Source organism: Oscarella lobularis, chromosome 9, assembly GCF_947507565.1.
Source record: "Oscarella lobularis chromosome 9, ooOscLobu1.1, whole genome shotgun sequence".
Lineage (NCBI taxonomy): Eukaryota > Metazoa > Porifera > Homoscleromorpha > Homosclerophorida > Oscarellidae > Oscarella > Oscarella lobularis.
In genome coordinates, this window is record NC_089183.1 from 2,462,788 (window position 1) to 2,477,387 (window position 14,600).

The window sequence follows — 14,600 nt, forward strand, 5'->3', positions numbered from 1 at the left end:
AACGACGATCTTGCTACTAAAAAACCCGACGTCGCGGTGCCACCTCCCTCAGAGACAAGCCCTCAAGATAGGTGTCTGACAATTAAGGCGACGCCTCATAGCCTGGGCTACCTGAATCCGCAGTTCGATCATTAGGAATGCCTTTCCTTTTGCTTGGAGAAGGTCGATCATCATCCAGAGTCCAGCAGAGTAGTTTTATTTATGAATTGAGAGTCAAGTTGAAAGGCACAAACTCGTTTCCGTTGAAGCCACTGCCCAAGAGCTCATAATGAAATTGACCTTTAATTAAGTTAGTCCTTTCATGGGTGATCCCAACTGGCAAAGTCTCATTCCTGTTTGGAAGGACGCCGTGCTCCTTCTGGCCAACCTGATAGGAGGCCGTCTTCTAGATTGTCTTCTCTCCAGGAATTTACTAACGTATGAGCAGTACGAGGATCTCGACAGCCAACGCGGAGAAAAGGCAAAGGACGATGTGGCTCGCGCCCTTCTCCGAATCCTTAGAAGGTCACCGCATCCGAGTTTCGATAACTTCTGGACTGTACTAGCCACTGAGGTAGACGGCGGCAGCGATGTTCGGCGCCATCTCTGGCAGCTTCTTGAGGGACGAGACACGCCCCTCCGACCGAACTCCGAAGGCTTTGGCACAGACGCTGAGATTTCTGGCGGAAGCGATCGGAGTTTTACTACTCTTAGTTCGTCTTCTCAGACGGCAACAGCAGTAGTGAGAGAGCCACGACGGCTCCCTCACTACCCCAATCGGCGTTTCTCTCCTCCTGGAACGAGCCGAACGAATCTTTCAGTCAATCAACAGGGATTCGATTCCCTCTCAATTAAACCTAAACGTTGTGCTAAAGAAGAGAGCGAGAGTTGGAAAGAACAATGCACAGATGCGGCCAGAGACTTTTTAGACGACTATAAAATTCTGAAGGTGTCTGTAGGACAGAAATTCTGGAAAACCATCACTGATTTTATTGCCGACGAAAAGCATAAAAGCGACGGCGTGAGCATTCACAAAGAGGTGAAATCGTTTGTGGTTTTTGTCGTTGGCAAAGACGCTGCTGTGTCTTCTTGCGTGCGGTCTCTAAAATCGGAGCTTAAGCGAGCCGAGATTGTGCAAGAGAAAGAGTCAATTGTGACAAAATATGTCAAGGCTAGCAACGCAGAAAATCTTCACGCTTTCTTAGACAGTCATGAGTATGCTGCATTTTGCATAAGATGGCCAGAAGTAAATTTTCGAGCAGTTGATTCCCGTTGTGCAATTGAAATTGAATGTCAACAGAAGATTGCGGAAAGAGTGAGAGAAAGTCTAGAGACCGTCGTCAGCGGTTTTCAAACCGAATACCTTCCAGTTTCTCAACACCTGCACACGTTCTTTCTGAGGCGTGGATTTGAAAAAGTCAATGCATTGCTGTTATCGCAAGGCATTCAGGTCAAGATCATCGCTGTTGACAAGAGAGAGCACCGTCTGAAAGCGGCAGGAAATCCTGCCGAATTTTCAAAAGCCCGCAATGTTCTGCTAACTAGTTACCAAGCTGTTCAAATCAATGTCGACGACGTGGAAACGCAAGAGTTTCTAAGCACAGTATATTTCGCGTCATTCGTAGATGCATTTGCCGGAAAAGACGTCATTCTCATTCCTAGCTTGGCAGACATGGCTCGAGCTATGGTGACCGGCGGCGGTGCTTTTGTCGTTGGCTCGGCGATGGACGCAGCTTTTGTAGCAAAGCAAGTGAATGAGTATCTCAAGCAAAATGTGATTTACAGCATAACGCTCGATTTTCCTACGGCAACTGGCCGTTTTCTTCAAGAGTACAAATGGAATGCACTTATGGAAATTAAGAACCAACTGAAAGCTTTTTCAGCCGAAATTAAAGCTGTGCCGGGTCCACGTTATACGTTAGAGCTCAGTGCTAATCGTGACGGCTTGCAGCCGCTGCGAAGAGAAATTGACAAAGCAGCTCGAACTATTAAAAGCCTGACTGCAGAAGTGCAAAAGTACGGGCTCTATCGCTTTCTTGGCAGCGAGTCGTACGTAAAAGAGAAATGCCATCTTGAAGGAAAATACCGTGTTATAATAGCAACCGATCAAGACAAAGAAGACAGTGAACGTGATGGTTCAAAAGTGAAACAACATTTTTGCTCCAATGTCGTCGGTAGCGTTTCTGGATCAGCTTCGAAAAAAGACACCTTACAATATCCTGATACTGTAGTGATAACCGTATTAGGGGAGAAATGCCACGACGCGTTTAGAGCGCTCAAAGAAGAGATAGACAGCGAATGCGTTAGGGAGATCGTTGATGTCGCCGTTCCAGAGATTCTAGACGAGGAAAAGCTCATGCAGCTGCAAACTCTAGTCTTGGAAAAGCACGTCGTTATGACATTCAAAGCTGGAGCAGCGGATGCCAGTCCTCATATTACTTTTTCCGGATGGAAAAAAGATACTAGAAATGCAATGAAAGTCGTTGTCAAGGCACTTTCTGAACACTGGAAAACAGACAAAGAGGCTCACGTCGCAGAACTTCAAGTGGTTGCAGCTACTAACTTGAAAGCACGTGTCAGTTGGTATTGGCTCAGCGACACCGGTTACCGCGAGTACTCGCCACAAGTAGCAATACAGATCGAAGACGCTCTTGTGCGACAAGAGAAGACTGTCATTACTGTGGGACAAAGCAAGTTTGAAATTGACGCTGCTGGGCGAAAGCAGATTTCGATGAATAGCGGCAACGTACGAAAGATTAAGAGAGAGGACGTTTCCGACGGTATACTTAGATATAGCTTAAGATTTGGCGGTCTTTCATTGGACTATATTTATAGGAATTGCTTTTCCATCCACTTGGGATGAAATAGAAGACGGCAAAGAGGTTGTTCGCGTTGAAGTTAAAAAGGATTCGTCAGAGTTCAACGAGGTCTCCCAAAAGTTTCTCGCTACTGCTGGTGGCATTACCGTTCAGCAAATAGTCAGCATCGTTCGAATACAAAACCCTCGGATATACAAGTTTTATGCAAAAGAAAAGGATCGGTTAGAGAAGAAGCGAGCTACTGCATTAGCGAATCAAGGACACGGATATGGCGTAGAGTGGAACCTTTGGCATGGAACCAGTGAAGAAATTGTTCAGCTGATAGTAACAAAAGGATTCAATCGTTTGTATGCTAGAAAAAATGGTAAAAGTTTTCCTTTGTTATTTATGTCAGCTTTGTTATACATCTCTTTTTGTTGGCAGTTGGCAAAAAGTTAGGCCAAGGCGTCTACTTTGCAAAGGACGCTCAATATTCGGCTAGACCGGGCTACGCCGTTCCAAATCCAACTGGCAATCAGCATATGTTTCTTTGCCGTGTTCTTGCTGGCCTGTTCACCGTCGGCTCAAGCGATATGGTAGAGCCGCCTCCAATTAACGCTCAGACGAGCGTTGTCGACACGTATGATTCTACTGTTGACAACGTGGCGAACCCGCGTATATTTGCTAGCTGTTTCATCAATCACCAGGCTTATCCTGATTATCTAATTGCCTTCAATACCAAAATTTGACTGTTGTGCCTGTTTTGCTAATTTTTGTTCGTTCGTTTTTGTTGCTGTTTTTGTGGTTATTTTTGAATGGTTATTCCTGTTTCTGTAACCTACTTTATGCCTATTTATATATATATATATAAATAAAATCGCTGTGGTCTATCTCTCTGAAAAATTTGAGAGCGTTGGCTACGACAGCGTCTACGCGTAAGGCGGAGCGCAGGGTACGGTATCGATCACGACGTGCTCAAAGGACAGGAGAATCATTTTTTTGTCCGTACGAAACTATAGAGAGAATCGTCGGGTCTTCAACTAAGTAGCACGGAGAGGGAAGTCAATCAAGAAAAATTGCGCTGTGACGGCTTGCTTTGCGATGCCAAATTAATTAAGACGAGCGTATCAGGGATATCGGCTTATTGTTGCATGCTGCTGTCTTCTGCGCTCTTAAGCTGGATATTACAAACGAAGCATTTCATTTCAAAGTCCTGTTGATGATCTAATGATCTAATTAGTAACGCGTGTCCGCGTGTGTAGATGTGATAGCGAATGCATTAGAAATAGATTTGCATGGAACGCAATAGTACGTGCTACGGATAGTAGAGGAAAATCCGCCCAAAACGCGTGTCTGCTGAGTGCACCGGTCGAAACTTCAGGCGAGTGGATGCACGGATACTAGAAAGAGATATACATAACCGCGCGTGTGACGCAGTTTCCTTAGTCCGGGCTTCCAACTTCTAAACAACGGAAAGGTCGGAGGAGCTTTTATAGATACCTCAACGGGTTTTCGAAGACTTGAAGCAATAGCAAAAGGTAAATATCGTTAAATCGGTATCTATAGTGCTGTGAATACGTTTCTAGAATCCCGCCTATACTCCATTTGCCGTTCTCTATGGAATTTTGACTTAGTGTGTTGCATTAATTGTGCACTCCAGCTGATTTCATTGCGTTTTGTTTGCAGTTAAAAGCGATTCTGCAAAAAATAAAGAGTCTTTTAATTAACCGTCGAATCTTACGTTGACGGCGCCACCAGTGCGACACCAAGTTGAGATCAGAAAGCACGCCAATCGATTTGTCATGCAAAATCGAGTATAGAGGATATCGAATTCACTTTGAAAGTCTCTCGACGACGTCATCTCGACGAGACGCTTCGTCGCGTTTTTGACCCGTTTATGCACCAGAGACAGAACGCCGTCTTCCGATATCACGCCCAAGTCGTCTTGACAATTAAAGAATCCTCTCTAGTTGATTGACTGATAGGGCGAGAAACTCCTCGCTGTCGCTCAATCGCACAACGTTGACGGCTGCAATGCGATCGCAGACTCGAATTAGATCTATGTCGTCGTATTGATTGGCTAAGAAATCGAGGCAAGTTAATTAACGAGTCCACGTGAAGTCGGAGCCAATCTCTGCACTACTGCACTAGATGACTGAATTAAAGAGAAGAAGCTACGACGTATAGCGATCGGACGCTTTGAAATGACGCGGCTTTCCACTGTAGGCGAATTCGATCAATTTTTTTCAGAATCTCTCAGTCGACGTCCGGAATTGAGATCACAGTTTGAGTTCTGAAAGTCTCTAGACGGTTCTCTGTTAAAAGAGAACGGAAGAACGGAGTAGCGGCTGCGAGAGTCATTTGGTGAGCTGGAAAACGCTGTTTGTCTTTACTGACGAGAACGACGTCGCACATATATTTCGAGAGCCAAAAAGTATTGAGATTATGTCCAACAGAATAGTCTTCTGTCTCGCAAGAGATCGCTTCTTCCACTTTTTACCCCAAATCCGGGTTCCTAGCTGTCGACCCGGATTCGGAGAGTTTCCAAATGGTTGAAACGGTCGTTTTCGAGACAGATGATTATTCTGCTCTTGACAGTCTCGATTCTTTTCGACTATCGAGTTATTTATGCGACGTCGTTCTCGTCAGTAAAGACGGACAGCGATTTCCAGCTCACCAAATGACTCTCGCAGCCGCTACTCCGTTCTTCCCTTCCCTGTTTACAGAGAACCGTCTAGAGACGTTCAGAACTCAAGCGGTGATCTCAATTCCCGACGTCGACGCGGAGATTCTGAAAAAATTGATCGAATTCGCCTACAGTGGAAAAGCCGCATGTCTGGCGTCTGTTCAAAGCGTTCGATCGTTATACGTCGTAGCTTCCTCTCTTCAATTCAATCATCTGGTGCAGTTGTGCAGAGACTGGCTCCGACTTCACGTGGACTCGTCGACTTGCCTCGATTTGGCGATCTTAGCCAATCAATACGACGACATAGATCTAATTCGAGTCTGCGATCGCATTGCAGCCGTCAACGTTGTGCGATTGAGCGACAGCGAGAAGTTTCTCGCCCTATCAGTCGATCATCTAGAGAGGATTCTTTGTCAAGACGACTTGGGCGTGAGATCGGAAGACGACGTTCTGTCTTTGTTGCGTACATGGCTCAAACGCGACGAAGCGTCTCGTCGAGATGACGTCGTCAAAAGACTTTCAAAGTGCATTCGATATTCTCTACTCGATTTCGACGAATCGATTGGCCTTCTTTCCAATCTCGACTTGGTGTCGCACTACGAGTCGTCGTCGTTGACGACGTCGTTTTCTTATCGACGTCGAGTCGGTTGCGAAGGCGTTTTACTCGTTGCCGGTGGCATACAAACGAAACGAGAGGACTCCGACGTGTGGACGCTGACCTGCGAGGCGAAAACGTACGACGCTAACAGCGACTCGTGGACGTCGTTTCCTTCTCTCGCTACGGCAACGTGTCGAAATAAGATTGTGACGTCGTTCGACGAACTTTACGCGCTTGGCGGAGACAGCGTCTGCGAAGCGGGTGGCAAAACGTATGGTGAGACTGACGTCGTTCAACGATACGACGCTGAGGGACGGCGATGGGTGGACGACGTGACGCCTATGTCTCGTCGAAGAGACGGCTACGAAATTGTGTGTCACGACAATCGTATTTACGGCATGAGTCTGGCGTGGGACTTTGGCGTTGAGTGCGAAGTCTTTGATCCGGCGAGAGGAACGTGGACGCCTGTTTCGTCTCCTTCTCGCGATCAAGCTTTCGATTTCTTCTCCTCGCGTTACATTTTGTTCTCACAAGCTCGTCATATTTTTGCAATCGGTCACGCATGGCGGAGAGAAATAGGTTGTATGCAGTACGATCCATTGGAGAACCGTTGGCTTGATAAGAAGTCTTTTCCTGGTGCGTACGAGAAGACTAACTCAGCTTGGAACACCCACCAGGTTCTGGATCCTTTTTTTTGCCATTACGCGTCGATGGGAGAGCGACTTTACATCCTTCCTCATTACGAAAGTTCTACAGCTGTTGTCTTCGACCTCAATGAGCGCTTCTCTTTAGTGGAGAATTTCTCTCCATTACGCAGCTATGCTGGAGATTTCTTTGAAAGGAACTGCGGACTCGCTGGGGATCCTGATAACAATAGAATGTATTTGATGGGTTCGAAAGAACGTGAGAAACAACTTGCCGTCTACGACGAACGTTCAAAGAAGTGGGACGTGAGAAAGTGTGAGTGGAATTTTCCTAATAAACGTGACTGTGCAGTCGTGGACAGGAACTTGATGTTGAACTTTGTGTAGTAAGGTTTGATTGTGAAATGATATTGTCGTGTGACAATGTTGATTTTTTGTCTTCTCGATCAGGTTGAGTCACTAACATTTATTTTCTTTGTTTGGTAGGGAGATGCGAGCGTCCGTGTTTGTCTATTTCATTATCCGTGCGTGCGCTGCTAACATAGATATTAGAGAGAGATCTATGCTGCTAAGTTGTGCGTGCATGGACGTCACGTGCACAAGACCGACTGCTGCGCACGTGCGTCATAGCCTCTCGCGGACGAAGACACGCTGCGACGATCGACGAAGGCTACTGTACGCTCAGCTAACGGTGTTGATCCAAATCATCCTATCGTATGAGTTAGGATTGCTACTTGTAGGCCTACGCGCGTATGGCGGCGTCGATATCGGCCGGGAGCCGGTGTTCGAAGTCAACTTCTCCGTGGATCCTTCGAAATTGGTTTGGTTCTAGGTTTATTTCTAGACGGCTTTTAGTATTCGTCACTAAATTAGGAAAGGGGCCCCCTTCCCACTCAGTCAGTCGGTCAGTCAGCTTCTTAAATTGTTCTGCACCCGCTACAGTCTCGAATTTATCACAAGAAATGCGTAGTCATTCTATATCCAAACTATTCAGCGTAATCAGCTCCAGCTACACCGTTTCATTGCCATAATATAAACGTGTAAAATAGCATTGCAAACCAGTAGGCTAAAAATCACCACTCACTAACAATGTCCAAGGCTTCTCTTGCTGTTGACCTAGCTGACGGTCGATGTGACCAGCACGTCTCCATTAACTTTTTCCAAGAGCGGAAGCACTCGTCAGCGGAAGCAGTCGGTTCGCGACTTGTCCCGAGATCTTGTACAGCCTCAGAAAATCCCTGTGGCCGAGCTCGATCGATCTTCACGTCGTAACGAGCTCTATTTCCCTCCCACATTTCCCACATTATGATGCCAATGCTAAAAACGTCGGCCGATGTATCATAAGGCTCGCTGTTTCTAACCTCGGGGGCCATGTAGTATTTCGTGCCACAGTACGTTCCCGTGATCTGCTCTCTGTCCTTCGTAAAACCAAAATCTCCTATTCGAATCTGCTTATCAGTCGTAAGCTGAAATCGAAATGATTAATTAGCTGATTGCGGAGAATAAGTAAAAAAGTGATTACCATTATGTTTTCTGGCTTTATGTCTCTGTGCACCACAGATCCACGGTGCAAAAACGCCACGCCAGTAAGCAGTTCTTTGAGCAATCGCACGCAACGTTTGTACCCTTGAAACGATCGACCAGATTGCAACTTCGTGCCCATCGCCTCGATCTCGTCGGCGAGAGTGCCACCGCCACACCACTCCATTGCCAAAGCCATTGTGCGATGGGGAGGATGGCCAAGACTTACAAAACCATAAAATTCCACCAGAAAGGACTCACGTTTTCCGAATTTTCTAAGAAAAAAATACTCGAATTCGTTGCACGCCCTCTATAGAAGAAAATAGTTTCTCCCCCGTACTTGCAGCAGTTGAATTCGCGGAGTATGTTTGCCGACGTTTCACTTCCGCTTTTCAAATCATGGAAGACCTTCAGCGCTGCATACTTCTTTTGCTTTAGAAAGATCCTATAGACCGTGCCGAACTGCCCGCTTCCGCTCAATCGGCGTTTGTCCACGAATTCAACGTCGTCGTCCGTGAAGTCCTCGATGCCGAGTTCAAGCAAATAGGATGAAACTCGAGAAATAAGCGCTTTGCAACGACGCAGCACTTGCTCGTAAGTCGCCAAGTCTTCTTTCTTGTACGATTTCCGCCACAGCTCTAGCTGCTTGTCCAGCCTGTCAATCACCGCGGTGAATTCTCTGAAAAGATAACGAGCGGCGAGACTCCTCGATGAAACGACTCCGACGACCGTCTGCCGCAGTTTCTCCCTTATCGCTTTGCCGTAGGCTATTTCGACGGATTTGCGAAATCGCTCGCGGCGAACGAATTTCACAGCGCCAACGAAGAGAAGTGGAGGAAATAAAATTGACCCAAGCATTAGAGGCAACCAAGAGTAGCTCTTTGCATTGACAGACGGCTCAAATCTGCCGTCGTCGTCGCCGTCGCCGTCGCCGTTGCCGTGCTCTTCGTCACTCACAATGCAACCCCCCGACATAAAGCCCGAGGCAAAAACAACAAGGTTCGTTATTTCGTTGAAGGCAATGGGTGCAATATGAAACTCTATCGATTCGACGAGTCCTTTCGTCAACAGATGACTGGCAACCGCTTTCTCGAGTCGATGACTAACGAAGGCGTCGATCGCCTGCTCGTCCAGTGCCGCTTGGGCTTCGGTCGACTTTCCCCACTTGAGAGCCGCTTGGACGCTCTCTTTCTTCTGCAAATCCGTCTCCAATTCTTTGACAGCGTCAGTGATGCGACTCTCAAGTCGAGATCTCAAGTGAGATACTTTGCCGCTACGGGCGGTTGACTCGAAGATGCTCAGGGTTGCAGCTTTTTTCGTCTAAATTGTCCTTTTTTTCCTTATCGGATAGTCTCGATCGACGCATAGTCATCTCGATTGTTTGCTCAATGCGTTCAAGCAAGTCTGTAGGTTTTCTTTAAAACAAAAAGATAAAGCGGCTATGAAACAAAACGGACTATAGGGATACGCTCTATAGTGCTTCAGACTAGTCTACGCAAAAGGCCAACATTGCTTAGCCTAAAAATTATATATATACATATATATATATAGCTAAAACACGCTGGCCTCTTTGCTACCTATGCAGAAGGGTTTAACTAGTGACATGAATTTTCTGGAAGAGCAGGCACGGACAAACGTATAAAATACTTTAGAGCTTTTCGGAGTTTCTGCTTCATTGCTTGAGAGATGAGATCGGTTAATCCTTCACGCAGCGACTCCATGTCGCTCGTCAGCACGCCCAGTTCCTGAGCCATTCCCCCTATCAGAGAATTCATCGTGACAACCTGACTAGGGCTGAAGTCAGCCCATCGAAGCTTCAACTCGCGAAAAAGTCGCTTGAGATATTCCTCTTTCTTCTCTTTCTCCGTCTTTTCGCCGTCTGGACGATGAAGAAACTGGTCCCACTTATTGACGATAAAGAGAACGCGTGGAGAGTTTTTCGTCTTCTTTGCCATCTCAACGAGCAAACCGCCAACTTGAAAGCGAGAAATTTACGCCAAAAAGAATTCGATAAATCAGTCTCTATGCAACCTGAGCTCCTTCCTCTGCCGCCTGTTCCGCATTGATGACGTAAATGAGACAGCAAGGCGTATTCTGCTGACATTTTTCGGTCAATTTTCGCGAAGCGGGAGAGAGTTCGTCGGCCTCAGAAACGCCTGGAGTATCGATGATAGTGAAATCCTTGCATGATTACATCGTGGTTGCATGAGAGAAAGCAAAGCTAATTTTTTAAAAGGCTTACCTTCAAAAACGACAAAGGCCAAAATATTTCTACTTTATGACAAAGCCGCACACTCTCTTTCTCGTCTCGGTCGCAGCTGACATACGAAGCCAATTCTGTCCGATTTTCTTCGTTTTCGAGCGATATACGTCGCTCTTCCGGTTCGAACTTCTCGTCGCCACTGGAATCAGTGCACGTCGTTAGATGCACGACCGCCGTCTTTGTTGCTCCCCACTTGATTTCGCACAGAGCGGACGTCGTCGCATTGTGGCCGGTCGGAAGCAAATTAAATCCAAGCAAGCCGTTGACAATCGTACTCTTGCCGGACGACGTAGTTCCTGCAATGGAAAAAGAAATTTAGTCGAAAGAAAATGAAGTTATGAACTACAGCCGTATAGAATAGTCAAGATAGAGGTGGATAAATGGTCATATTGGCCTTGAAGCCGTAGGACGTTTCCTCTATATATGTAGGCACTAAGTCGTCTATTATGGCAGGAGCTGTTAGTAATAGAAGCATTGTTCAAAGCACGCCTTGCTACTTCTTTAGGGCAGTTTGGCTGCTGTACTTTGATCATCAAGCACGCTCACGCGATTCTGTAGCCTCGTACCCAGGCCTCGTCTCCGCTTTCGCTAGTGCGGAGACGAGGCCTGGATAAGAGGCTAGCGATTCTGATCGTTGGGGACTGCATGGGGAAGTCCTGTCATGGCAAAAAGTGTCCGGGTAAAATATTGTCCGGCCGGACCATATTTCACGTGAAATAGTGTCCGGCCGGACCATATTTTCCGTGAAATATGGTCCGGCCGGACACTATTTTACCCGGACCATATTTTACGCGACAGTCCCCAGATCGAGCTCTCTCTATATTTTTCCCCAGCTCTTCTCGTCTATATAGCTACGTTAGCATCGCTCTAAACTACCTGCGACGAGCAACACCAGTGGTTTCTCGTGTGATCCGAGCGCTTTCGCCGTCTCGAAGTCGCTCTCGTTCATCCAGACGTCCGTCGATGTGAGATCGAGATCGTTCAAACACTTGACTGACTCTTTGTCGGCGACGAAACAGTTAATCGCGTCGAGAATTCCGCTCATATCGTCGCATTTGCCATCAAAACGCGAGAAGCTTTTGGCTACGTGAGACAAGATCTGGAAGAAAAGCGATCGAAGAAGTTTACCGTGGTAAAAAGAACTCGAACGGCGCTTTTTTTCCCTTACAGGTTCGTTTCGTTTCGCGCTTCCTCTGCTTTTGTAGATCTCGAGGAGCCTCGCAATGCACTGCGTTTGGGTGTGTATGTCGTTGACTTCTCTGTCGCTGAGGCGTTCGAGCAACTGCATCGCTTCTATTAGGCGTATGTTAACGACTTGACTGATCGGCGGAAGACCGACTGATTGCATTTTTGCTTCTTCGCCTTGTCGGGGAGTCGGGGACTATTGGTCACATGATTTAGGGAATTGACGTTCCTTTCGACGTTCTAGCACGCTTTTTACGTGCCTATTCGCATGGAATTAGCCGACGCGCCTTCTGCACATAGGCAACGCCGTCCGAACTCGAAGTCGAGTGTGCTTCAGTAAGTTTTTGGCAGAAATAGTTTGCATGGGGCCCCCCCACTCTCGTTTCCCGGAACGGACTCGGACAAAGACGAAAGCGACCATCAGCAACATTGTGATTGTCTAGAGTATCCCCCGCCTCTACCTGCGTTCTTTGAAGCAGAACTTTCGAGAAGGCATTGTGACGTCAGCGTTGCTGGACTATGCAAGAGCCATGTTTGTCTTTAGATGACTTCTTGTCCAACAATTTGCAATGAAGTGACCGTGGAATTTCTTCAAGACACAATTGAATTTCGATTGTCTTGCTCCGCCAATGAGGATGATGTGTCCTACAAGTGGTGGTTTCGATCTTCCGATGAGGAAACGCCATTCGTTATGAATCCACACAGCACCAACGTCGACACTGAAAAGGAATTGATAGTCGACGGAGGAGATCCAACCAGAACCAATGGCTATTACTTCTGCGTAATGAAGAATTCTATTTCAAATGATATTGCAGTATCACAGCTTGTCTCTGTTCATTCCGGTATTGATGTTACCTACTACGCGTTTTTGTGTTTATTCAAAATTTGGACGTGTATGCCAACATGACTAGAGAAGATCCTTGTGTTCTTCCTCTTTCTCGGTCAGAATCTCTTGCGACGTCTTCTGAACAGTCTTTTCCAGGTAGCGCGGGTTCTCTCAATCGTGAGTCAAAGGCAAAGAAGGCAAGTTGATTCTTCCTTTTATGTTCCTTTTTTATTGTTTTGTATTTAGGCAAAGAAAGAAATTACTCGACAGGTAATGAGTTTTCTTGCACAGGCTTTGTATTTATAAACATTTAAATTATAGACCTGCTCTTCATTCACAGCTGGACGAAATCGTCATTTTAGGGAAGCAATATTGCGCGAAGAGGCGAGCCAAATAGATGCTCAAATCTTCCACAAGCTCTTCAAGGAGATTAGCGCTGGAGACTACGCGCACGAAGATCCATTGGTTTCTGAAGAGTCCGTAGAAGAGTTCAGAGCTGCCATGTCAATAACGGCTCCTACGACCAAGCTATCTAAATGCCTTTCTGCCATATTGCCTGAGCTTCAAGTTTATCATCAAAAGTATATCGAACGAAAAAGCGGGCAAGCAAATGATCAGATTGACGTTGCTGCTGTTCTTAAGAGTAAGAATAAGTTGCTTAAGGATTTGGCCGATCGTATTGTAGTTCTCTTGTTGAAAAAGAAAATTGATACTGACCCGGTCGACTCTGGACGGGTTCAATTACACAGGTGGGCTTAGGGTAGGAAAAATATTTCTTCTGTACATGAAAAGTGGTTTACTACTAGGGACTATGAATTGCTCTGGAAGGAAGACCTACCGTTGGCTAACGTGCAGCACGGAAGTTTCCCGTGTCTTGGTCTTGAGATTAATCATTACAAAGCCGTTTTGCATGGCTTTGTGACGGACGGCAAACGCGTTCTGCATTCCAAGCTTGCAGCTGTAACAGATAAAACAACGGATGCGATGTGCCTGACGTTTCTGCGACGCCTTCGCGCAGGAGTTCTAGCACTCAAGAAAGAATGGGAGAAATTCAATTACGAAATGCCCTTTATTGATTCTCCTCAATTTGTTCCTGACAGGTATGACGATTCCAAATTTGCATACTTACTTGTTGCTAATTGTAACTTTAGCTTTGAAGCCTATCAAGGTTTGTCTTGTGGCAAACTTTTGAATCAGTTGGCGTCAAACGCAGCGTTTCGGTGCAAAATATCGACGCACAAAAAAGAAAAATTTGCTATCAAATTTGTTTTCGGTAGCTTAGTTCAGTGCATTCTTTGACTGCAGTATACTGTAAATCTTTTGCAGGCCATGACGGCAAGTACGGGGGAGATGTTCACAAGGCACTCGCCTCAGCGCAGCTCGCCCCACGATACCTTTTCGAAGGAACGGTGCCTTTTATTGAGTCTCGTCCGACGACGTTGTATGTCGTGATGGAGGCGATCTCATGGAGAACCCTCCAGAGCTGGCTGGAATCAAGTGATGATGCACTCCCCCCAGGAGAGGCTATTATCGCTAACCTCCAGCGCGTTATCAGCGTTCTTCATAAGAATGGTCTCGTTCACGGAGACTTTCGTCCGTCTAACATTCTTGTCAACGCCAACGGAGACGTCAAAATTGTCGATTTTAATTGGTCTGCCAAGGCCCCGGAGAATCGTCTCTATCCAAAGCGGCTAAATGGAAACATAGTATGGCCCGGTAGGCCAGGAACTTTCCTTAAAGAAGTTCATGATCATTTCTTCTTTGCTTCCATTAAAACCCGAATTAGAGAGGCAGAAGCAACAGTAGTGTTAGTAACATGTAGTGTTAGTAACGTTGTGGATGTCATGAGTGGTGTTCTTTCAGCCTGTTCAATTTTTTTTCAATTTGTTTATTGTTTCTCTCAATTTCCTTCTATAGTCCATCACTTCGCTGAAGGCTTTTCTTTGAACTGTGAGAAGCTGAGATGGAAAAAAAATCAGCCTACCATAGATTAGCTAGCTACAGGGAAACATCATTCTACATAAGATAGCTACTGGCGAAGACGAGTTGTAGATGAATTAGAAAGAGTAGTGAAGTGCGCTGTTGAGTGAGTTTTATTGT

General features: G+C 46.2%; 4 protein-coding genes across 7 annotated transcripts; 3 read left to right on the forward strand and 1 right to left on the reverse strand.

Moving 5' to 3' along the window:
* Positions 1–301: 301 nt before the first annotated feature.
* On the forward strand, positions 302–3,619 carry LOC136191435 (uncharacterized). Its single transcript, XM_065979760.1, has 3 exons — positions 302–2,759; positions 2,815–3,162; positions 3,222–3,619. The coding sequence occupies exons 1-3, from the start codon at positions 302–304 to the stop codon at positions 3,524–3,526; spliced, it is 3,111 nt and encodes a 1,036-aa protein (XP_065835832.1). The 3' UTR covers positions 3,527–3,619.
* A 1,706-nt stretch (positions 3,620–5,325) lies between these two features.
* LOC136191436 (kelch-like protein 17) lies at positions 5,326–7,092 on the forward strand. The gene has a single exon (XM_065979761.1). The coding sequence runs from the start codon at positions 5,326–5,328 to the stop codon at positions 7,090–7,092; it is 1,767 nt and encodes a 588-aa protein (XP_065835833.1).
* A 610-nt stretch (positions 7,093–7,702) lies between these two features.
* Positions 7,703–11,855, reverse strand: LOC136191437 (uncharacterized). The gene is made up of 9 exons (XM_065979762.1): positions 11,658–11,855; positions 11,366–11,588; positions 10,469–10,785; positions 10,258–10,407; positions 10,048–10,201; positions 9,863–9,985; positions 8,567–9,536; positions 8,228–8,501; positions 7,703–8,171 (listed from the first exon to the last, which is right to left on the reverse strand). The coding sequence occupies exons 1-9, from the start codon at positions 11,835–11,837 to the stop codon at positions 7,779–7,781; spliced, it is 2,784 nt and encodes a 927-aa protein (XP_065835834.1). The 5' UTR covers positions 11,838–11,855; the 3' UTR covers positions 7,703–7,778.
* Positions 11,856–11,882: 27 nt separating this feature from the next.
* Positions 11,883–14,556, forward strand: LOC136191258 (uncharacterized). Of its 4 annotated transcripts, none has more exons than XM_065979577.1 (7): positions 11,883–12,010; positions 12,118–12,697; positions 12,747–12,770; positions 12,822–13,249; positions 13,307–13,600; positions 13,652–13,773; positions 13,827–14,556. In XM_065979577.1, exons 2-7 carry the CDS (start codon positions 12,578–12,580, stop codon positions 14,492–14,494), a joined length of 1,656 nt encoding a protein of 551 aa, XP_065835649.1. In that variant the 5' UTR covers positions 11,883–12,010; positions 12,118–12,577; the 3' UTR covers positions 14,495–14,556. The 4 variants fall into 4 exon arrangements, with proteins under 4 accessions (XP_065835649.1, XP_065835651.1, XP_065835648.1 ...); XM_065979579.1 differs by having other exon boundaries at positions 11,902–12,697; positions 12,822–13,143; positions 13,186–13,249; XM_065979578.1 differs by having other exon boundaries at positions 11,903–12,010; positions 12,219–12,697.
* Positions 14,557–14,600: the final 44 nt, after the last annotated feature.